The 25,029-nt window shown below is 41.1% G+C and overlaps 1 protein-coding gene across 1 annotated transcript in view; it reads left to right on the top strand.

The window, feature by feature from the left end:
• LOC139969582 (uncharacterized) overlaps positions 1–24,657 on the top strand; it is a 30,705-nt gene extending 6,048 nt beyond the window's left edge. The window contains exons 5-25 of the mRNA XM_071974682.1: positions 261–416; positions 1,317–1,553; positions 2,504–2,571; positions 3,015–3,156; positions 4,086–4,216; positions 4,779–4,954; positions 5,553–5,686; positions 6,403–6,488; positions 7,247–7,456; positions 8,133–8,325; positions 9,634–9,779; positions 10,269–10,397; positions 11,212–11,406; positions 11,782–12,021; positions 12,803–14,188; positions 15,196–18,957; positions 19,318–19,509; positions 20,326–20,518; positions 21,888–22,042; positions 22,742–22,894; positions 23,593–24,657. Of these exons, the coding sequence (XP_071830783.1) occupies positions 261–416; positions 1,317–1,553; positions 2,504–2,571; positions 3,015–3,156; positions 4,086–4,216; positions 4,779–4,954; positions 5,553–5,686; positions 6,403–6,488; positions 7,247–7,456; positions 8,133–8,325; positions 9,634–9,779; positions 10,269–10,397; positions 11,212–11,406; positions 11,782–12,021; positions 12,803–14,188; positions 15,196–18,957; positions 19,318–19,509; positions 20,326–20,518; positions 21,888–22,042; positions 22,742–22,894; positions 23,593–23,868 (8,360 nt within the window). The 3' untranslated portion in view covers positions 23,869–24,657. The remainder of the gene's footprint in view (positions 1–260; positions 417–1,316; positions 1,554–2,503; positions 2,572–3,014; positions 3,157–4,085; positions 4,217–4,778; positions 4,955–5,552; positions 5,687–6,402; positions 6,489–7,246; positions 7,457–8,132; positions 8,326–9,633; positions 9,780–10,268; positions 10,398–11,211; positions 11,407–11,781; positions 12,022–12,802; positions 14,189–15,195; positions 18,958–19,317; positions 19,510–20,325; positions 20,519–21,887; positions 22,043–22,741; positions 22,895–23,592) is intronic.
• Positions 24,658–25,029: the final 372 nt, after the last annotated feature.

The following is a 25,029-nucleotide window of genomic DNA, read 5'->3' as shown; positions in this document are numbered from 1 at the left end:
TACAAAATCGTTCTTTATGATTTAACTTTGGGACATCTGCTCTTCTTTGTTAATTTTATGTCATCTCCAGAGAAGCTGTTTCGACATCAAGTGCCGATGCAATTGAAACCATATATATTTTGTCGTCAGTTAGGAACTTTTCATGTCTCGCAGTTATGGAGTGCTATGCTAATCTGTATGGTCTGTCACATGCAGTATATTTTACAATTCCCGTCCAGCTACAGTACTTTGACTTCCTTCGCCATTTCTTCTCCCTACAGCTCTCCCACGTCATCCAATGCCATTCGCAGCCAAGAACATGTTTTACGACGAGCGATGGATCGACAAGCAAGAACGAGGCTTCGTCCAGTGGTTGAACTACATCCTGACACCAGAGGAGGAAGGAGCACAAAATCCTACCATCAAAGGGAAGAAAAGTAAGCTAATATGATTGATTTACCCAGCAGGGAGGTGGGCATGTGCTTAAATATTATGATTCATACTGGGATTGTCGCAGCGGTTAATGGAGTGGATGGGAAGGCTGGTTAATCTCCAAACCCAGTGGTTGCCTTAACTGCTCCGACAACTGTTAGATCACCACCCATGTAACATTTACTAGGATTACTTGTCTGGGGGTTTAAATATCCCAGGGAAAGTATCATGAAATTCTGAATTGATGCTTAAAAGTTGTAACAAGACAATACTTAAATATATATGCATATACTATACAGTACCTTAGTTTGAAGAACTTTAAATAAGTAAAAAATGGCCGACGTACAGCTTGTGTTACTGTATGACAGTCATTATGTAGAATTATATTCATACTGTAACACATTGCTAAGCTGTACTATCCCCCCAAGCACTATCCCCCAAGCACTATCCCCCCAAGCACTATCCCCACCCCCTCCCTCTCATAATACACATGTGCAGTAAAGGCCAGCACTCCAGCAGTTTCTTGTTGACAAGTTCTTTAAGTGAAGCTTAAATTAAAATGAATATTGACAGTTATAATACAACAGAAATAAAAGGACTGCTACATTGGCTTGATATTGTAAACAGGAGCAGTAAAAAAACCTACAATCGTTTTGAAAGTACCACTTGTGGTGCAACATCAACTATAAATAATGCAACATAACACAATCTAATAGATATTATAACAAAATTTGTGATCCCTCAAAATGCCATTCTCCTCTCTAAATACTTGTGCAGGTTTTGAAAGTACCACTTGTGGTGCAACATCAACTATAAATAATGCAACATAACACAATCTAATAGATCTATTATTTCAAATTTGTGCTCCCCCATAATGCCATTCTCCTCTATAAATACTTGTGTAGTTGAAGCCAGTGCCCTGGCGGTCTCTTCATCTTCGACGACGATCAAACCGGCACCCACAAAGGAGGTCCTCTCGATGAGAGCTTACACTGCCCGGAGACGGCTCAACCAGCTGAGGAGAGGAGCCTGCATGCTCTTCCAAAGCGAACCGGTGGTCAGAGTCATCCAAAAATTGGAAGCTCAGGTGGAGATTGGACGGATGACCGTACGGACAGACAGAAAGATACATGCAGACTTGGGTAAAGAATACTGGCCCCATTTTTTAATGTAAACTATGTAAAGAATACCGGCCCCATTGTTTAATGTAATTTATGTAAAGAATACCGGCCCCATTGTTTAATGTAAATTATGTAAATAATACCTGCCCCATTGTTTAATGTAAACTATGTAATGGAAATATCCAAAGAAGGAGCACAGATATTGAATTTGTGTTTGATTTATTTCCACATAATATAAAAACAATGGTGAATAGTTAATATACAAGGTGGAGGAGGACTGAAGAAGCAGAGCTTTAATGAGCAGTCCCCCTTTACAAAACAATAAACAAAAGAATACAAAGGAAAAGTAAGAGGAAGAAGAAAAGAGATAAAAACAAAGAACATAGAAAAAAGCAAGGAAAAAGAACCACTGCTTATAATGATAATAATTGTTATGTAAAATGGATTTCATCTTTTGTTTGAAGCAATGAATACTTATAGATGTCACAAAGTGGGAGAAGTATTCTTTTTTAGAAGAACAAACGTTTTTCAGTTAATTTTCCATGATGACATCAAAAACTGCCTATTTGCATTCATAAAATATAGATCTCCAAATTTACACAAAAAAAAATTGCAATCTCTGCGATACAATATGCTATTAGGAAGTTGCTTTTTTGCCTAAATCTGCTGTTAATTTCCAGCAACTTTGTAAAAAGACTTTAGCCACTGGAATAACCCTTTTGAATGTATGTTTAAATACAGGTAGACAAGCAAGACATTGCCATAAGATGGATCTAAGAATAGAAATTTCAAAATGAGAAGGTACAATTTTATGCAACTTTTAGATGAAAACAACACTCAAATAATTTTTTTTTTTTAAATATTGTTTGTATTAACATAAATTTGAAGAAGCTTTAATTTAGGTTAATTTTAAATTAAAAACTGATGCTAGAACTTTCTTTCATACTTTTGATCTTTCTTTCTTCTTTTAGGTATGAAACAGAACATTCTGATGATGATTCTGTCCTATAACCCTCTCTGGCTTCGAATTGGTTTGGAGGTATGAGAAAATAACGCTTTTACAAATTTTTGCTTTTGTATTTTCTCGATTCTGTTCGAATGTTCCATTTTCTCAACCTCTGCGAGCAGGGCCAAATTTTGGGAAAACGAGTACATCGTCGAGATTGTGAGATTGCACGAAAGTAATGAAAAAAGAAACATTGTTTAGACCATCTAGAGTGAACGCGAATGCATAATTGGGCTTAAACATGTTGCAACCCTTACAGATTGTTAAGTAGTGTTTGAAATTTGTTCATTATAAATAACTGGACAAAATTATTTACTTTACAAAAGCTGCTACAGTGTATGTATGCACCATCAGTGTAGCAATTTTGTTTATTGTTGTACAGCATTGTGCATTTGGCTATCTAATATTCAGATAATCCATACTGTGCCGCATAAGTCTACCTTCACTCAACCGTTTTCCTTTGTTCATACGTCTAGACCATCTATGGAGAACTGCTCCCAATCGAAGACAACAGTGATGTGATCGGTCTATCAAGATTCATCGTCACCAGGTTGCTTGGCAACCCTGACATTGCAGAACAGTACTCGCATCCGACAGTTCCCGGGCTCTTTGGGCCAGGTAACACTCATAAAATCTTTCTTGAGGAAATGATATAGAAAATGAGTAAACAGCTACTTGCAACTTCATAATTAATTAGTACATGACGAGAATTAGTCCATTAATCATAGGTTGCATTTTTCAGTTCTCTTGACCTCAACTTACTGAAACTTTATCTCTTCTGCAAACAGACTGGTGAGTTTGGAAGAGTTGATTTGTTCACACTTTGCCATGTCTGCCTTGATCTGATAGTGATTTGGCTACTAGCTGTGTGATGAGTTGCATAATAGACGAAAAGGCAGCTCAACTAAGGTGCGAAAAGATGGGACTGATCACTCAGTAAACCAACTGGAAAAAACCTGCCGTTCAGTACAAACTGCAGGTTTTTGGATGCAACCCATAGCTAATGGACACTTTCGTGGCATGTACAAACCTGGTGAATTTTCCACCAGGCCAAATTGCAAGCAGGTTTGGGATAGAAATGTTCCCTAGTTTGAGTGTTTCTGCAAAATGGCCATTTTCTCTTTACAAATATTTCTTGCTTAAGTTAATACTCTTTCAAGGAACTAATTCGAGGTACTAATGCTGATAGTGCTTTGTGTAGTTAACTTTATCATGTGGAGCAAAAGGTTTAAAATATGTGGTAATTACAGATGCAATATTATCTGTATCACAACTAACCAACATTTATGATCCTTTTGTAGAAAATGGTTAAAATATTTGGTAGTTAAGACAGCAAAATGGATATCGGTTGGATACCTTTTGCTGGAGATTGGTGCGAATCTCTTTACTATGCATTGTGGGTATCGTTTGTCATAAAGATAAATATGATATCCCTCGCCAGATTTTATCAGTTTAACTTTATATAATTCTCCAGTTACAAATCTGGTGTTGTTGTAAATGTTTGGAGATTATAAGGTAACATGTATGTTTGTGTCCTTGTATTGTAGGGTATGAGCTCACTTTGGCCAAGTTCACGCTCAAGAAGTTTCTCCTGCTAGTCTTCTTCTTGGACAAAGCTAAATTGACCCGACTGATTGACCATAACCCTTGTCTCTTCTGCAAAGATGCACAATATAAGGTAAGAAAAAAATTAAAAATTAAAAAACACATAAAAACAGGCATTAAGATGATATTAAGGGATTTTACTACCTTAATTGAGACCAAACGATAGCATTTGAAATAAACTGACTCCCAGTTTTTGCCCAAAATATATTACTAAAAACTATATAAATATATAATCACTTTCCCATCTGATTCACTTAGTAGGCCATTTACATGGTTCATAAATATTTCTGTTAAGTATTCTTAGGCTCTCAACCATAAAGGTGCAACAAGCTGGCAATGTGTCTTACAGTTAAGTGCAATAACAAAAAACTACTCCACCCCATTTCATACCAAAGTAGAGTTGTCCCTTGGTTTTTTTCTGCTGTAAAAGTGTTTTAGGACTTATAAGGAAAGGCATCAATATCTGCAGTATCTATAGCATTGTGACACTGTTTCTTGTGACACTATCATATTGTGACATTTCATAACCAAACCTGTGACGTTTATTTTTGGTGACATTTTATTTGTGACATTCATATAAGGGAAGAACCTCCTTCATGGTTTCATTACTTTTGTTTTCACGTTCGAACTTCCAGTCCAGCAGAGATCTGCTCTTAGAATTCTCCCGGCACTACCTGAAGGGAGAGGGCGACATCACCCGCCATCTCAACTACATAGGCTTCAGCGTCACTCACGTACAGAAGGCCATCGATGAATTTGACTATGCCGTCCTGAACCTGGCCAAGGACCTCAGGGATGGGATCAGATTAGTGTAAGTAACTCACACATGTAGTTGAAAATGTTAACAAAGACCTCAGGGATGGGATTAGATTAGTGTTAGTAACTCACACTTGTAGTTGAAAATGTTAACAAAGACCTCAGGGATGGGATTAGATTAGTGTAAGTAACTCACACTTGTAGATGAAAATATTGACAGGTAAAATATTAACTTTTGGAGACGTTTGGAAGAGTTGAAGAAAGAGAATGAAAAAAAAATACAGTTTTTTATGTTTTACTCCCTGAAATCATCTTCGTTTCAACTGTATGTAATAGAGCAAATTTATTTGGTGGGATTCCAAAGACCGTTGTTTTGAAGATTTGTTGATAATCGATTTGTGCATTTAATGTGTTCTGGATATCACAAAACTTTTCGTATGGTTATCTTCTAACTAATCACCTACCTTATTGCTGGATTTTTTGTACGATCAATTGGAAATTTATCAAGATCAGCCAAAACATGTGCAGTTGAGTACCCAATTTGTGGTGAATATTATCTACTTTATACATGTCACTGATTATATATGTGTCACCGAGCTTTCAACAAAGAACCGGTCGTTTATGGTACATAACTATTATTCTTCCCCCGACAGTCGTGTAACAGAGCTTTTGACAAAGAACTGGTTGTTGTCCCACGAACTCCGCTGCCCGGCCATCAGCCGACTGCAGAAAGTACACAATGTACAGGTAGCCCTGGATGCTTTGACATCCAGTGCAGAGTCGTCAGGTGAGACCCGCTGTGTATGCGTAACCATTTGGATGGGCCAATGGACCGTTGGGGTGGGCCAAGGGACCGTTGGGTGGTGGTGGGAGATACCAGGGTTGGAGTGCAAAATAATCCACTATTCGTGCAATAATGGCATTATGTCCAATGTGTCATTCAGTCATAGCCCTCCTTGATATCTTTGTAAGGTTGAAAGCGAAACCAACAAAAAAATCTTGCATTGACAGCAAGATCCATTGCAATGGCCAACATGTGACTGACTATAACTCTCTTAGACATCATGGGATAGTGCTGGCAATGACGACCTGTTTAATTGGCAACTGTTTTTTTTGTAGTTGGAAAAACAGGAAGCACCCTCCACCTTTAAACTTTCACTTATCATGTTTCAACTCTTCTAGGTGAAATATCCTCAGGGGGATGTATAGTACATTGACAAAAATAGTTTTCTTATTCATGAAAGTGAGATGATTTTACTGATAAATATGTGTCGTCTCATTATACCTCTGTCGCAATCATACAACTGCTCTCATGTTACAGTGAAGGTGTATGTACATCAAAGTAGTGATATAGTTGTCTGGAACTGTTTATATGTTTTGACTCAAGTAAAGTTTGCTTTATTTGTATTTCCTTTGTTTTTTAGCGAAAAAGAAACTTACCATAATTTCCATTTTGAAGTCAGTTCAAAGCAAATAAAGTCTTCATTTTCTTTTGTCTTCTAGTTGGTGGAGTAGAGGCAAAGGCGATCGTCGACGGTCACAGAGAGAAAACACTTCAACTGCTCTGGAGTATAATTTTTGCCTTCAAGGTAAAAGGTTAAAGGTTATATTGAATAATTTGATTGGATATCTTACACCTCCTCGGTGGAATTACCGTTAAAAACACAAATGTGTGTGACTTGAGTTGGATGTGAAGTGATGTACAGGTGTGGTATCGTATGAGAGTGATAGTACTTTACCTCATAACCATCGGACATCTAAGAAAATGTTTTTATACGTCGGGAGATATCAGGGTATGTTTTGATGTTCCTTGACATTATCAAAACTGTTGAAAAATCTAAGTGGACATCACAGGGGCCACTGGTGCTTCAGTCGTTAAAATTAATGCGTTGCTGTAGCCCTTACATCATAATCTTTTCATTTATAGGAGTCAAATCAATTTTGTCACTGAGATTTAAAAACTTCTTACACCAGCTCCTGGTGTTACTGATGTAACAGTGGGGTCTACGTGTACCGTGACCCTGACAAAACAGAGTGAAACCTCGTTCGTCATGCAATAATACATCACTGTGTTCCAATAAATGATAAGCTCTGTCAGTTGTCATAACAACCATGGATTTGAATTGGGAAGTAATTAGTCATTCATCACTCTGCATATCAGATAAAGATGATTTTTGAGGTTATGTCTCATTTTTTAAATTTGTTTTGTTATATTGATTGGGCTTTTACATTATTCTGACCAATCCATTTATAGCAAATGTTCAAAATCCTGGGAGAAAGTCTGTTCTATTCCCCCCCCCCCCCTCAAAGTCTTCATGTTCCATCAGAAATACTCGTTTCTCTTCAGGTGGAGACCATGCTCAACGAAGCTCAACTGAAAGAGGAGACGGTTTTCCTCTGGAACAATCTCAAACTGAGGCAGAAACTGGATGCCGTCAAGATGCCTGCGCAGAAGAAAACCAAGAGACCGGATGTGACCGACGTCTATTTTAAGAGTCACAAGTTAAGCCTCTTACTGAAATGGTGTCAGGCGGTCTGTGCGTATTACGGTGTACAGGTAAGCAGAATGAATTTTGAACGTACCAGCTTTTCGTATATAAATTCCATTTCTCTATTACAATTGATCAGAAGTGCAGACACCAGCCAGATGAAGTCAGTGTTGAAGGGGTCTTCCAAAACTTGCAATTTTGTGACACATACAGATAAAGAGTTTCATGAATTTCATTCTCAATATCTTGTTCGTTACCATGAATATATATGGTCGCTTGAAGTGGCTGATATTTGTGTGGGTTTTCATTATTTTGAAGGTGCGATCATTGCCAGGGGGTGGTTGGGGGTTGATGGAGCTACAGTCCAGGGTCAATTGGGGGACCCAGGAAATTATGGGATGTCTCATTTTCATCATATCCTTAAGGGATGAAAAAAGACTTTAGGAAAGGTGCCTGTTGATATAACTGTGCATAGGCTTAACCCAGACCATCTCAAAACCACAAGCAATCTGTCAGTTGGTCTCTGATGTCATCATTTCTTTGCTATTATAATATTGTTATTCACAAATTTTACATATTTGTTTATTATTTGTCCATGAAGTATGAATTATTTGTATGAATTATGTATGTGTGTTATGTATGAATTATGAATTATTTGTATGAATTATGTATGTATGAATTATGTATGAATTATTTGTATTATTTGTGCCATGAAATGTAAAGTGTTCTGTGTCTCATTCCCAGGTGGATAATTTCACAGTGTCTTTCTGTGATGGGAGGGCCTTCTGCTATCTGGTACATCACTACCACCCAGAGCTGATCTCCGCCTCCTCCATCAGGGACCAGACCACCCACACAGAGGCCCTGAGAGACGAGACGAGCAGCGATGCAGAGGACAGCTTTGATGATGGCAACTGGTCCAGGAGTTTCAGCCCTAGTGAGTATTACATGCGTTATATATTCCCAGATCCAAAGGCTGTGCAGTTTACTATGAGCTGTTATTCCATTCGCTCAATTCCTGACCAAATATATGGAGCATCATTTTAAGGTTTACAACTTCGCTAGACTTAAAATCAAAATAAAATAAAACTGTTAGCAAACTGCTTATCCACTAGAGAGCCTGTGTAAGAGAATGTGTAAAAGTAAATTGGCCCAAGTTTCGATCTTAGCAGGATCTTCTTCAGAGGCTAAATGACAAGTAACAGTAACAGAAGGTACAAAAATACAGACAGGTTAAGGATCATGGTGAACACAAAGAGATAGATGTAAGGGGATTAGTAGACAAGGGATGGAGAGAAGAAAGAAGGAAACCAACAGGGGAAAAGGAGAGGTAGGAGATAAACAGTGAAAGGACAAAAAGATGATTAGAGGAAAGAGGGTAGGGAATAAACTGGAGAAAATCAAAGACAGAAAGGTGTGGAGAAAAAGGGTGGAAGAGAGCTGTGAGAAGAGGAGTGATGGGGGGGGGGAAGGGGGATGGAGGGGGAACAAAATAAAGTTAGTCATGTCCTTTCTGAATGTTGAGCCCATGAGGTTGAATGAGGTTAAATGGTGCGAAGACTTAAAATCAGACAAATTTTGTAGAGTTTTTCTAAATGATGATGAGCAGTAAATATTTAATTATTCCATTGGATTCTATCATGGCAAGTATTTTTTATTTCTATTAGGTTTTAGAAATTACCCTTTAAAGCATCAAAGGCACATTAATTAAAGTGGCTGGACCAACTACTCTAGCACACCAACTTCAGAAGTGACACAAATATCAATACAAACATATAAGGTGTTTGGTAGTTTCAAAGTGCCATGTTTACAAAAATTCAGTACTTTGCAAGTAGAATTAGTGTTTCATTTCATTCCTGCGGGTCTGTGATCTCTGTGAAGTTGGAAGAACATTTTTAGACAACATTATTAAAGTTTATACAAGGACTGATAAATCTTGATGGTTGTGCTTAGAAATAGTTTAAAATGGACTTGAATGGTCACTGACAAAGCATGACAGGAGTAAGGCTGGAACATATGTATATAGAAACATTACCTAATACCAGCACTCATATGTTTTTGTTTTTTTGCTGTCAGATTCTGACATTCCAACCCAAATTTTCAACACAATTTGTACACATAACCTCTCGTGTGAATAATTTATCAATAGGCCTTGAGGCTGATCAAGTCAATTTTCACGTGGCATTTTCGTAGAGAACTTGAAAAAGATAAGAATTGAATTCAAATGAATTGAGATCTTTTTCAGCCTGTGGAAAGGACACCCCTTTCGACGAACTGAAGAAGAACGAAGGGGAGAACTTCAAGACCCTCTACCAGGGAATGAAGAGTCTCGGAGGGGTGCCATTCATGATCAAATCTTCGGACATGTCTGGGACGATACCCGATGAAAAGGTTGGTAGAACAGCCAAGAGTGGAAATGGATGCATGTCAGATGATGAATTTTTAGTCAGACCCAAAGATCGTGAATGATTTTAACTCATTACTAATTTACTGCGCATCAACCTGACGTCAAAGAGGACGTTTCCTCTAGTCCGAAATCTCTTTCAAAGTTACGTCGTTTGAAAAATACACGATGAGCGATGTGTCGATGACATGAAGGATTAATCGACTCCTCTTGATGGAGCATACAAAATCAAAACTTCCATAAAGAACATTCACCTCACCACAACCAGTGCATCGATATCATTTAGATGTTGTAACATATTGCATAACACACGGGACGTTGGCTCATTGTCAATATCCCCTAGCTTTAGGAATGAATGATTTTTGATGTGGTCACAAAGTATCACTTTCAAAGTCGACAGCTGTTGTGTGAAAAGTAACGATACTCTTCATAAAGAAGTTATGCTGACATTTTTCCTTTTTTTCATTTCATCTCAGGTTGTGATCACATATGTGTCGTACCTCTGTGCAAGACTGCTGGACCTCTGCCACGAGACCAGAGCTGTACGGACTATCCAGACAGCTTGGAGAAGCCATCAGCTGAGGAAGAAAATGAGAGAAAGAGAGGTTTGTGCAGATTTATACTGCTCTGTTAAGTATCCAGTCTACTTGGTTTGTGTGGGGAATGGGGTGTTTGGTTGGGAAAGAGGGGTGTTTGTGGGTGGGAGAGGGACGTTTAGTGGGGGCAGGGGTGTTCGGTTGGGAAAGGGGGGTGTTTGTTGGTGGGAGGGGGATGCTTAGTGGGAGCAGGGGGTGTTTGGTCGGGAAAGTGGTGTTTGTTGGTGGGAAAGTGATGTTTAGTGGAAGAAGTGGATGTTTGGATCAGGAAGAGGGGTGTTTGTTAGTGGGAGGGGGCGTTTAGTGTGAGAAGGGTGTTTAGTGGAAGAAGAGGATGTTTGGATTAGGGAAGAGGTGTTTGAGGCATTTAAAAGCAGTGAAAACAAGGGAACATTTTGAGAGGTCAGTTCAATTGCTGGTAATGAAATAAAGTATGTGTGGATTATATCCCCATTTTCACCTGGAGTAGTCCACTTTTTCATTGTCCTGAAATGCCATTCCAATTCGGCAGAAATCTATTTTGAAAATGACCCGAAAGACTTTGATCGCGACAGGATTGATTACCTGTGTGTGCTACTAGCAGGTATGAGCTTTTTCCGGGAATTCGCGGAATATCCATGATTTCTTTTCTACCTTGGGGACAAAAACTATATCCTAACACACTGTAGCATATGCAAACTGGAGCCTATACCGCAACTTTTGCAAAGTTCTGTGATTTTTTTTTTACTCCCTGTACTAGTCACTAGACCTTCTCATGCACAGGTGGCTGCTTTAGTAATCGTCTGTCTATCAATCTTAAAGATTTTGTTTCTTCATTTTGCAGGCAAGACGTAAAGCAGCGACAGTGATTCAGAGAAGAGTCAGAGAATTCTTGACGATGCAGAGGATGAGACAGAAGATATCGGCCGTCGTCTGTTTACAGGCAGCTGCGAGAGGATGGTTAGCCAGGAGGAAGATGGAAGCGTTGAGGAGGAAAAGACTAGAGGAGAAAGAAACGGCCGCTGCCATCATTCTACAGGTAAACCTCACGTACTCAATTTGAAATGTGGTTCCGTCAGATTGAAGCAACTTCAATCCAAACTTACAGCTTAAGAGCAGCTTGCATGTGACTTGTGTGACTGTTTTCTCAGGTAGTTTTGGGGAAACCTACTGCATATTGCTGGAGAGTTAAGATCACAATCGAAGAAAAACACGACTACGTACACCATATTAACATACTGAATAAAATCATTCTGGTCAGTTTTACTTAACTTATGAATAACACTTTTATCAGTTTTTAGAGTTATTTCTCTGTGCCCTTTAGTCTAGGATGCCTCAGTCTAGGATTTAGAGCAGAAAGAATTTGATCTCTCTCATCAACAATTTTGATCAATTTCTCTTCCTTACATATAAGGCACACGTCAGAAGACACCAAGCACAGAAGCGACGTACCGCTCAGCTGAAGGCTCTGGTGAGACTTCAAGCATTCGCCAGAGGTATCAAGGTAAGGAGGGACGTCGAGAGGACCAGGAGAGCGGTGCGAGTCATCGAGGAGCACTACGGGGCTCACCAGCAGAGGCAGAGGGCCCTGGCCAAATATCGACAGATCAGACGGTCTGTCGTAGCTATCCAGGCACTCGCAAGAGGAGCACAGGTACAATTACTCTTGCTGAAGGAAATGATTCTGTTTGAGTTGACTTTTCTTGTCCACTGTTGAGTAAACTTAATAAAGTGGTTAAAATGGTTGAACGTAGGAGGCTGAGGGGGCTGCAGCGTCACTGCAGCTAGGCTGCACGGGACCTTTTGTGCTACACAGTTTCACATAATAGGCACTGCTGGTCTTCAGAGATTATCTCAAGATGTTGCCAGATATGGATTCAGCATTGCTCCGGGAGAATTGTGAAAACTGCTGCAGCTTTTCTCTTTGAGAATCCCATAATGTCAATATTATATCAGGAACTGTTTCAAAGAAAATGTAAATTATTTCTGCCAATGGTGATAAGGATTTATTGCAAACTGTGAAAAATCATAGAAAATCTAGGTCAGAGGTTAAAGAAGCTTATTACAGAGGAAATTGAGAAATACTTGACCACTTTTCAAAAGTTTTCACAAGAGTAGAATGTGAGTGGTCATTGTTATATTCGATCCTCAAAAACAAATATACTGCTGAAATTGCTTTTAGTTCTGTGGATATCTGGAATGAAACCTTGGAAGCTGTTAAATACAACCAGATTTTCCCCCCATAAAATAAAAATAAATATGTGTATAATTCCTTCACTCTTAAAAATGTACATTAGTATGTGAAGCTATACTTAAACACCTGTGTTACATTAATTCTCATCAAACTGTTGCATATTCACCAGAGATTCTCACAAAATGCCAGTTTATAAAGAGAATCTGCTGACAATGTTGAATTTTTTTCTTTTCTTTATTAGGCAAGGAAGCTTTACCAAGAGATGAAGGCTGCTCGTAGAATCCAGGCCGTATGGAGAGGATGGGTCGCAAGAAAGAGATATGCTACAGACAGGAGAGCCGCAGTGATTATCCAATCAGCATGGAGGATGTACAACCAGAAAAGCCACTATCAAAGATTGCTATTGGCTGTCAGGCTGATTCAGCTCAGGTACAGAGAGGTTCTACTCGGTCGTCAAGAAAGGTCAGCCTTCCTGACAAAGCGTCGATCCGTTTTGAAGATACAGTCATCGTTCCGAGGTTACAGTGCTCGTAAGACATACGCCAAGGAGAGGCAGCTTTGCATTCGTCTGCAGGCTCTGGTCAGAGGGCATCTCGAGAGAAAGAGATTCCTCCGGCTGAGATGGGCCGCCGTCTCAATCCAAAGATGGTATCATGCGACAGTACTGGCGAGACAGGAGACAAAGAAGTACGAGCTCAAGAGATCGGCCGTGGTGAAGCTACAGGGATTAGTCAGAGGTTGGTTAGTTCGGAGAGATTTGAAGGAGAGGGAAAGGGCTGTCTGCGTCCTGCAAGCTTGGATCAGAGGAAGAAGACAACGGGAACGATACAACGAAATGAGGAAGGCTTGCATCTTGCTCCAAAGTTTTGTAAGAGCTCATCAAGCGAGAAGAAAGTACCTCCGTCTGCAAGAGGCAGCCCTGGTCCTCCAGAAGGTACACAGAGGGCAGCAGGCCAGAATGAGGGTTAGAAAGATCCGATCAGCCATCAAGATACAAGCAACTTACAAGATGTACAAAGCCAGATGTAGCTATAAGTCAGAGGTAGCTAAAGTCATCACCTGCCAATCTGTGATCAGATGTTTCGCTCAGAGAAGGAAATATGTGAGACTCTCAAATTCAGCGTCCGTCATTCAGAGACGCTTCAGAGACTGGCGACAGATGACGATGGCGAGAGGAAGGTTCGCCGAGATGAAGCGCTCGGCCGTCACCATCCAGGCGGCATACAGAGGACACAGAGCTAGACAGACCTACGCCTCCACCGTCAGGAAAATCACCCTCTGTCAGAATTCTGTCAGGAGGTTCCTGGAGAGAAAGAGATTTGAGAGAAAGAAGAATGCCGCCCTCGTGATTCAGGAACATTACCGGGCCCACCGGCTGATGGAGGAGCAAAAGGCGGCCTACGAGAGGATGAGAGGTGCTTGTGTGGTGATACAGTCAATCTACAGGGGACACGTCTGTAGGAGAGAGTACCACGTCTACAGGGGATCTGTCATAGTGATACAGTCGCAGTGGCGGATGGTGAAGGCCCAGCGCAGCTACCAGGCCGTAAGGGATGCGTCTTTGGCAATCCAGGAGAGATGGAAGGCCCTCCTTCAAGCCAGAAGCCAAAGACAGGATTATCTTAAGGTGAGAGATTAAATAGTCAATTACTGTATGCATAAACAAATGTTTTTATTCAGAGATGATCACAAAAGTGGGGCCCATTTATGATGTTAAGTCATTGATGAACAGTCGGCCAACCAGATCAGCTGTACGGTAGCCCAGGTTGTACTTTGCGTTGGAATGGTTGCTGATCAAATTTTTGGTTATCCAAGCAGGCGAATGTCATGATGACCATACATAAACATTGCACTTTGGGTTTTTGCTAAGTTGTCTGTCGTACGATAAAATGAAAATCGAGCTGCCTTTTATGTGGTTATTTATGTTAACAGCTGGTGGCCCTGTTGTGTGTCAGTGATAAACATGCTAATCAACTCTGTAGCACAGTGTCCTATTGACTTGTTTTAGTTATTGATTTCTTCAGTTATGCCTCATCGTAAAAGCTATGAAGGATTTTGTTTCTCATGTCTGTTGGTGTTGATGGAAGATATCAAACAATCTCATCTGTGTGCATGGCTATTCTTGTTCCTGAGAGACAGAAAGTACTGACCTCATCCAACCGGGGGAGGGGCGGGGGGAGGGGGCACAGGGGGAGGGGAATCGCATGCATGAACCAACTCCAGTTTGGTCCGTACTTCGTTTCTCGTTCTATGCAGACAAAGATAGCCAAAGACTTGCAGTGAGCATTGTGCAACCGATATATTTTAAAGGGTCAAAGGTCACCAATGTTATCTCCAAATATATCAGTGTGCTAAAATTAGCTGAAAAATATTAAGTTTTAATTAAGTATTTAAGGAATTTTTGTGAAATGTTTGACATCTCGAATCATATTTTCAGATATTGAAGATTGTTCCATTGGACATTTAAATGTTTTAACCAAGGGAAATACCCCATGGGGTTAGCAGTGGAATAATTGTTGACTTTAGAACATGAGTGACCATTGACGTACTTTCTAGCATATCTAGAGACCAAAGATTTATGACTTCTCATATCGCAGAACTTCTAACCGATTTCTTCCCTTTCTGTTTGTCCAGATGAGGGATGCCGCCACCGTTCTCCAGTCTGCGTATCGTGGTCTTCGGTCTCGCAGGTACGCCGCGTATCTGAAGAAGGTAGTTCTCTGCCAGAGTCTCGTCAGGCGTTACCTGGCTCAACGGAGACTCAAGGAGCAGATGAATGCAGCTGTGGTAATCCAGGCTTGTCTAAGGGGTCACGCTGCTCGGAAGAGTTACGTGGAACAGAGGAGAGCGGCCACCGTCATCCAGCAGCGATGGAGGGCCGTGTTGATTGGTCGAGAGGAACACCTGCAATACCACATACAACGCGGCGCCGTCATCGTCATCCAATCTGTGGTCCGCAGCTGGCGAGCAAGACAGGAATTCCTGAAAGCGAAGAAATCAGCCATTGTGATTCAATCGGCTTACCGCCGACAAAGGGCAATGTTGTGTTACCAAAGACAGAGGGCAGCGGTCATTGTCCTGCAGAGGTATCTACGCGCGAAGAACCAAGGTACGGAAACTAGGAGATGTTTCTTGGAGATGCGGCAGTCTGCAATCGTGGTTCAGTCTTGCTGGAGAATGAAGAACCAGAGACTAAAATATCTACGGAAGAGGACAGCTGCCATTGCCATTCAGACTGCATATCGAAGACACAGAGCTATGGAGGCTTATAAGAGCCATAAAAATGCTGTTGTCACACTACAGAGGTTCGCAAGAGCTTATCTTGAAGGCAAAGCTGTTAGAGCAGAGTATGAGCGAACAAGAAAGTCTGCCATCTTCATCCAGTTCTGGTGGAGAATGGTGAGAGAGAGACGTATGTATATAAGGAAGAGCTCAGCTGCCATTGCCATTCAGACTGCATATCGAAGACACAGAGCTATGGAGGCTTATAAAGTACAAAGACAAGCTGTTGTCACGCTACAGAGGTTTGCCAGAGCTTATCTTGAAGGCAAAGCTGTTAGAGCTGAGTTTGAGAGAACAAGGAATTCTGTAATCTTCATCCAGTCCTGGTGGAGAATGGTGAGTGAGAGACACTTTTATGAAAGGAAAAGATCAGCTGTTCTGACCATACAAACTGCCTTTAGGAGATATAGAGCTATGGAAGCTTATAAGGTCCATAGACAAGCTGTTGTCACACTACAGAGGTTCGCAAGAGCTTATCTTGAAGGCAAAGCTGTTAAAGCCGAGTATGAGAGAACAAGGAATTCTGCAATCTCCATCCAGTCCTGGTGGAGAATGGTGAGTGAGAGGCAGTTTTATGAAAAGAAAATATCAGCTGTCCTGACTATACAAACTGCCTTTAGGAGATACAGAGCTATGGAAGTTTATAAGGTCCATAGACAAGCTGTTGTCACACTACAGAGGTTCTCCAGAGCTTATCTAGAGGGCAAAGCAGTAAGAGCTTTATATGAGAGAACAAGAAAGTCCGCAATCTCCATCCAGTCCTGGTGGAGAATGGTGAGTGAGAGACGTATGTATAAAAGGAAAATATCAGCTGCCATCAAAATGCAAGCTGCATATCGAAGACACTTAGCTATGGAGGCCTATAAGATCCATATGCAGGCTGTTGTCACACTACAGAGGTTCACCCGAGCTTATCTAGAAGGAAAATTGGTTAGAGCTGAGTATGAGAAGAACAGAGCGTCTGCAATCTCCATCCAGTCCTGGTGGAGAATGGTGAGTGAGAGACGATGTTATGATGAGAAGAAGGCAGCGGTGGTTGCCATTCAAACTCTATATCGCAGGCACAGAGCTATGGAAACTTATAAAACCCATAAACTGGCTGCGGTTACACTACAGAGGTTTATCAGAGCCTACTTGGAGGGACAGGTCGTAAGAGAGCAATTCCTAAAGGAGAAGCAGTCTGCTGTACGTATCCAGTCGTGGTGGAGAATGCTCCTAAACCGATCAGTTTATCAAGATAAGAGGAGGGCTGCCATAACCATACAGGCCCAGATAAGGATGTCCATCCAACTGAAGAAGTATCGGCACGACAGAGCTGTACTGATAGCAATGCAGAGGCGGTGGAGAGCAAAGAATCTCTCCCGAGTGGAAAGAAGTCGTTATTTAGCGACGAGGAAAGCCATCGTTACCCTTCAGGCCGTTGCTAGAGGCACGGCTGTGCGTAGAAGGATTCAACTTTGGCATGCGTGTGCCACAAGGATCATCGCCCAATGGAATGGTTACCAACAGAGAAAGGCCTATCTCAGGATACGTAATTCTGTGACGATCATTCAGACTTATTACAGGGCCGCACAGAGCATGAGGAGGGAGCGAGATCAATACCAGGAACAGCGAAGGTCTGCTATAGTCTTGCAGTCTTACTTCAGGGTCTTAAAGGCTAAGAGGGTCGCCCAGAGAGAGAGGGCAGCTCGACTGATTCAAGCCACGTACAGGATGCACGAAGCTCAGCGCAAGTACCAGACCTTGAAGAGATCGGCAGTTACGATCCAAGCCGCCTTCAGAGGACACAGATGTCGCGACCGTCACCTGAGAATCCTGCGAGCTGTCGGGATCCTACAGAAACATCTCAGGGCTCTCCTGGTTGGCTGCTGGGTGAGGGAAGATCTCGCCAGAAGGCAGAAGGCAGCGGTCGCCATCCAGTCATATTACAGAGGGTGCGCGTGCAGACGAGAATATCTCTCAAAGAGAGAAGCCTCGATGAAGATTCAGACTTGGTACAGATGCCAAAGAGAGAGCGGACTCTACCACAGACTTAAGTCAGCGACCGTTGTCCTGCAGAGGTCCTGGAGGTCAAATCGGGCTATGCGAGCGGAAATCAAGAAGTATCACATGACCAGGGGTGCAATAATTACCGTTCAAGCTCAGGTCAGATGCTACCTGCTCCGTGGTCGTTACCTGAGATTGCAGAAATCTGCCCTCGTCTTGCAGAAGTCGTGGAGAGGTCACAAGGTCAGACGAGATTACCGAAATCGATGTAATGCCGCAACGTGTCTACAACAACGTTGGAGGGCCAGAATAGAGGGACGCCAGGAACGGTCTGCATACCTGGCGCTGAAAGAACAGGTTGTCATCATACAGAGCAATTACAAAGCACGTCAGTGCAGGCGACATTTCTTGCAGCAACGGAAAGCTGCAACCATGATCGAATCCTGGGTCAGGGGCTACAGGTCTCGTCGACGTTACAGAGTCCTGAGATCAGCGACTGTAACCATACAGCGCTACTGGAGAGCCAAGAGGTTGACTGACGATTGCAGAGAATCCTATCTCAAGATGAAATCACAGGTCGTGCTGGTCCAGAGCCTGTACAGAGCCCGACAATGCAGGAAAGATTACCTAAGAAAACAGTCTGCCGTCGTCTTGGTTCAAGCCTGGTTCAGAGGTCACCGGTGTCGTCAGAGATACGTCAAGGTGAAAGAGGCGGCCGCGACCATTCAGATGCACTGGACTGCTAGAAAGCTAGCGGTAACTCGCAGGTCAGAGTTTGTGTCGATGAGAAAAGCCGCCGTGTCCATACAATCTGCCTACAGGGCTCATAGATGCAGGCAACTCTTTCTACGAAAGAAAACTTCAGCTACGGTGATCCAGGCTTGGTATAGAGGGCAGAAGACTTTGTGTCACTTCAGGACGACCAGATCCGCAGCGGTGGTCATCCAGAGGCGGTATCGTAGCGTCTTGCTCGCCAGGAGGATCAAACGAGAATACGAACAGATGAGCACGGCTGCCGTGATAGTACAGAGCTTCTGGAGAGGTCACCTCGCGAGGAAACGAGCGGAATTACTCCGATGGGAGATTGCCGTGGCCAAGGAAAAGATGGATGCACTTGTAAAGATTCAGGTGAGAGGATATGGAAATATTTTCAGTCTGAGGTTTTTTAATTTTTGGGAGAATATATATAGGATATGCTTAACTAGGAATACTTTGGATGTTTTGGTGTGATAGTAGGCTTCTGATTAGACATACTTTGGGGAGTAATTTTAGGTTTCATTATTTTGAATAACTGTTTCTAGCTTTATGCATTTTTTAGTCTCAAACTTGAGTGTAAAATTTTTGCATGGTTCTGTGTACAATAACTGCTATACACATTTGCAGTTTTGTAGGAGTTTCCAATTTTGCATAGCCGTACACTACCTTGAAATCCACCGGAGTGACTTTTTCCAACCTTTTTAATGGATTTGGTTTGGTTTTCTCATTTAGCGCTGGACTCAAAGCAGGCTTCAGAGGTTGCGGTATCTTCGTCTTTGTCGGGCTACCTTGATGGCTCAGAGGTTATACAAGAAGAGGTATCAACGCAGGACAGAGGCCAGTGTCATCTTACAGAGCTACGCCCGAATGTGGCTCGCTAAGAAGATGATCAGGGACCGACAGAGGGCAGCACTCACACTACAGGTGAGCAAAATTTTCAACAAGGCAGTTCCTGGGTTGTCAAATACAATAGCCCAGGGAGAACCAACTGGCTGCTTGTGGGCTAAAACTGACCTGACAAACAAAACTGTCCATGATCATCAGGCATGAGCTTTTTCCACAAATTCGCGGAATATCCGTGATTTCTTTTCTACCTCGGACAAAAACTATTATCCTAACACACTGCAGCACACGAAAACTGGAGCCTATACTGGAATTTTTGCAAAGTTCCGTGATTTTTTTTTTTACCCCAGGCTCATCCCTGGATCATGCATGAATCAGGTGTCCACACCCTTTGGGCCCCTAGACATGATCACCTTACCAACCTATGTCCAAGGTTGTCTAATCTAGTTATAAGACGATTTGGAATCTGTCTTGTTCAATCAATATTTCTCTCTGACCATCGTAGAAAATTATAGAGAAAGCCTGACCATTTAGCATAAGTGTGTGTGGTATTATCTCAACGAAAACTGGTCGCAAGCAGATTAGAAAAGCACCCCCTTCTAACCAAACGTTGTTGAAAGGTATTAACCAATCATCAGATATTTAAGTTCATAACCTTTTTTCTTACCCCCGATATTTGTTTGACGTTTCATTCTTTTTGCACTTCTCATACGTTGTATCCTGTGTCCTTTACAGTGAAAAGTCACACTGGTAGAGACTGTAGGACAGTCACAGTGTGACAGTCACACTGTGACTGTAGAGACTGTAGGATGTGATCATCGAGTGTTTCACGCTTGATTAGTGCCATACAAACAGAGTGATGATTCATTAATTCAAGATGCTTCTTAATTCTTTCAGTCCATTTGGCGAGGGAGGAAAGTCCGCAAAGCCAACAAGAACAAGAAGGTCACCAAGGCCAGAGTTCGTTGTCTGAAGGCGACGAGGGCGGCCACAGAGGATAAGAAACTCTGCAACAGAACCACCTCTGCCCTCCACTTCCTCCTCACCTACAAACATCTTCACCAGATTGTGGAAGCGGTCTCCAGTCTCGGTGAGTTTATTAACGATCGGTAATATGGGTTTCGTAAAACGAAGACTAGTACACCATTCTTGTCCCCGTGGCGTAAAGCATCATGGTGTCATTGCTGTATTGATATTCGATCCGATATAATTACATTGTTCCTACTAGGGTTCTTGTGTTCCCCACCCTCCTCCCCATTTAATTATTTAATAAGCAATTACAAATGAGCTAATATCATGCTTATGTTGTTCATGTATTTCAGCGATGGTAGAAAGGTAAAAGTACAGAACACATTTATGCTGTTGCTTTCAAGCTGAGACATGATCTGTTAGGTAAATCAAAATTGAACCAAGAACAATTGAAATTGGGGGAAGACTTTATGGGAAGCAGTAAGAGACATCACACAAAAATTTTTGGGAAACAAAAATTTTCTGTATTTGCATTTAAACAGTGACTAACTTACTAATAAAGAGTAGGACACTAGTTCAGTTAAGATATTTGTTAATTTGTTAATTCTTTTAGATCTATTATTGTGAGTGATGGGTATCCACATGACAGTCAAGCCTGTCGAAAGTAAAACAGTCCTCCTCAAATTCACTCTAGCATTAATAATTTGTTACTTGAAAGCATAAACTACCCCAAGTACTGCCATTCAGATTCACTCCTGAGCACACCTTAATTAATTGACCAGCCACCATATCATTGTAAACACAAGTGCTCTAATGGTGGGCAATACTTTCCTGTGTGAAGACAAATTTGGATTGACAACTGAAATAGTACACTGTGTGTTTAATCATGAATTTATGCAGAGGAGCGTTCAGTATGGCTAGCATTACAAAAATTGTGTTTATCACCCTTTGTTCCATTTGTAGGTGTTTGTCCATTTGTCTGTCTGTTCCTTTTTCAGTCTGTCTGCCCTCGTCTTTGGCTAGCCCGCCGGTCCATTCTGCCGATGGTTTTTGTTCTCCTTTCACCCATTTTCTCTGACAACTATTTTTCCTATAAAACTAAAATAAAACTGTTTAATAGCAAACTGCTTATCCACTAGAGAGCCTGTGTAGGAGAATGTGTAAAAATAAGTTTGCCTGACGTTTCGATCCTAGCAGGATCTTCTTCAAAGGCTAAATGACAAGTAACAGTAACAGAAGGGACAAAAACATGCACAGAATACAGACAGGTTAATGAGCATGGTGAACACAAAGAGATAGATGTAAGGGGATTAGTAGACAAGGGATGGAGAAAAGAAAGAAAGAAACCAACAGGGGAAGAGGAGAGGTAGGAGATAAACAGTGGAGGGACAAAGAGGGGATTAGAGGAAAGAGGTTTCTGCAGGAAACTATTTTTCCTGTAAAATACACTAAGTAACATACATGGTATATTTTTTTTTCTCTCCTTCCAGAGGTTGCCACACGGTTGTCATCGCGGTGCTGCGAGAGGCTGGTAGCCGGCCAGGCGGTTCCTGTCCTCTTCTGTCTGATACGGAACTGTAACAGAAGTCTGCCCTGCATGGAGGTGATCAAACATGTAGTGGCTACACTGACCAATCTAGCAAAGGTAAGTGGAATGGTGAACATGACTGTGCATTTAGGTTCCTTATGCCTTATTTCCCACCCTCCATTGATCACATGCCCAACTCACCTCCCCACCTGCCCCCACCCCTTCCTCTCTGCAAAGGAATCAATTTTAAGCAGCTAGTTGAAAATTTTATGACGTTCCGTAGACATTGCTTTATAATTATGATTGTTTACCTTCCCTTGTTCAATTAGCTACGTTGTGGTCAATTCACAGAAAAGTTTTGCCGAATTGCAAACTTAAGGGAGAGGTATTAAAAGCCAGTGGCAAATGTCTGCTTCTATATTTAGAACGTTCATAGGGCTGCTTGAAACTCAAAGAAATTATGTTCATTATGGAGAGATGTTTCCTTATATTCTCTGGAGTAAAAGTGAAAGAGATTGATGTTGGTTATTTATCGTAGATCTCAGGTAAAAGATTTAAGAGATGGCTGCAGACTTGGAAATTGGAAATCAAATACTGGCGTCTGCCATATTGGAAATAAAAAAATAATCAGCCTTGTTGAAAATCGAAAGTAGTCTGCCAGATTGGAAATCGAAAGTAGTCTGACATAATGGAAAGTGAACATCAGGAGTCTGCCATATTGGAAATTTGATGAATATTTATGGTAGGGTATACGGAAGACTGATATATAATTGAATATTATAAATGATGAGTGTTTATTTTCATTTATATCTTTAGTATCACGTGACCGCCCCGGCTGTTCTGGATTGTGCTGACTCTGTGACTGGTATCCTAGACCTGATGATGATATACAGAGAGACTAACACACTGATAGCGACTAAAGCCACCATGTTACTGACAGTACTGGCTCAGGATAACAACCTAAAACTGGTAGGTACTCCAGAAACCAACGGAGCTGCATACGCTCTCACTTTTGACGTTATATTCAACCGTTTACTACTCTACCTAAGTTAAAGGCATTGAAGACTCGCGCAAAAAGAAACGTCTAATGCCGGTAATCTGACCTAGTTTCGAATGAGGTGTAACAGAAGTGTTAGACACCACCATCGATCCCAGAAAATACACAAACAGCTTGCTACCGTCGGTAATTAGACACTAGTGTACAGTCAGTACATACAGCTGCGGTCAATACCCACAGCACAGTGTACAAACGATAAAGCGATGGACAATTCAGGTCCAGCTAAAGATAACAAGGTATCACGTTTCATTACTGTCTGCATTTTGTAGCGACACGAACAAAACGTCACTTGTAAGTAACAGAAAGTTAACTTTTTCAGATGGCTGCACGCGGTTTGGGGCGAGTCTTCAATGCCTTTAATGGAAGCTTACTGTTTTCCATGACAAATGTTAACAATTTGTACTCCAAGCTTAGAGCACAGTACTTGCTCTTATGCGAAGGGTGATTCACCTGTACTCATGCTGGCTTGCTTTCTACTACAAGTCTGTCTCCTATAGAATATAGTTTAAAATGCAGCAACATCTATGTCCAAGTTTAATCGCCTGTCATGGGAAGTCACATTGCAAACACCACTTTTAGTATTACATTCACCGTTTCCTCTATACTTTAGGTCATCGTGACCACACCGAAGGTCGACGAGAAACTTCGTTCGCTACTTCACCTCCAAGAGAGGAAACAGAAGCTGAAGACCCGGCAGATGATTGCCAAATCTAAGAGCAAGGGTCTAGTATCCATGAACCAATCAGCATTAGCCACACCCTCTAAGAGGCCCCGCCCACCAAAGACCTTCCAACCGGATTGGATCCTCGGTCGACACAAGAGACCGGACATTGAGGACCCGTTGGAAGCCTTGAAATGTCTTATGAATTCACTCAATGTAAAATGAGACCTAACAATCAGCGATATGTTATAAACTTTCTGAATAATTTTGTACCATTTGAAAGCAACATTTTTTTAATGAATTTTTAATGCATTTCATGTTTTTATCAGGTAATTCATAATGACATGGGTATAAACCCTATTTCTTATGTATTCTTTCTTAGGTATTGTTGCTTAATCAGTCTGTCGATCACTGCTGAAAACAGTACTACTTCAGTGATTAATTCATTTCTTTCCATTGTAAAGGCATGCCTTGTATGTGCATCTTGGATAACCAGTTTGTAGTTGCTCAGTGATCTGAAACTGGGTGCAAATCATGTTCGCATTTTTAATTCTTTCCTTGGGTGGTTTCTAGAGGTAAGGATAGAAGGACTACCCCCTCTGTTTTCAGTAAATTAAGTAACATACAACTGGTTGAAATTTCTCTGCAACAATTATTTGAAAGTTACTCTGTAAATAGTTTGATTCATATTTCAACTTGAGAGGTAATGTTGTAACAGTCATGTATATATATGTTACGGTGTTCTCTAATAGCAGTCCAGATTAAAGTTGTACCATGTCTTGTCAAACCGACTAATTTAGGTGAGAAGTTTTGAAAAGACTATTTTGAATAAATCTTTTACTTTGGACATGAAGCTACAGAAGCTACATGAAGCTTACAGTAACTATCAAACATTTTTGTGGTTTATGCCGAGTAATAGTTTCTTTAGTAAACTGTTAATTTTGGGCGTAAGATCTGTTATTTGTTGGTTATAAGTAATTACTAACGACAAAAATACAACGAATATCAAAAAGAGGTCATCTTTTCCTTTTTATTGTCTTCACTTCCAGCACGTGCTGACCACCTTATTTTTCAATAACATTATTAATAAAGTTTCAATGTTTCTTTACAGTTTCTAGAGTCCAAAAATAGAAGGTTTTTTTAAATCTTCGTAGCAGAACAAGATTGTCTGTAAACATGTTTCTAATAATATGTGACATCATTTGTACGAAATGGAACTTTGAAACAAGACTATATTGAAATTCCTTTTATAACTCATATTTGCAAATTAAAATTCTTCTAAATGTGACTTAGTATAACAATTCTTTGGTCTTTTCCAAATGTAATTAGAGATAAATTGGACATAAATGTGGAAGAGTTCTCTGTCTTAATAATTAGTACTGTCAG

This window comes from Apostichopus japonicus, chromosome 7 (assembly GCF_037975245.1).
Source record: "Apostichopus japonicus isolate 1M-3 chromosome 7, ASM3797524v1, whole genome shotgun sequence".
Classification (NCBI taxonomy): domain Eukaryota; kingdom Metazoa; phylum Echinodermata; class Holothuroidea; order Aspidochirotida; family Stichopodidae; genus Apostichopus; species Apostichopus japonicus.
Note: the sequence above shows the minus strand (reverse complement) of the source record. Positions and strands in the feature narration are given on the sequence as shown.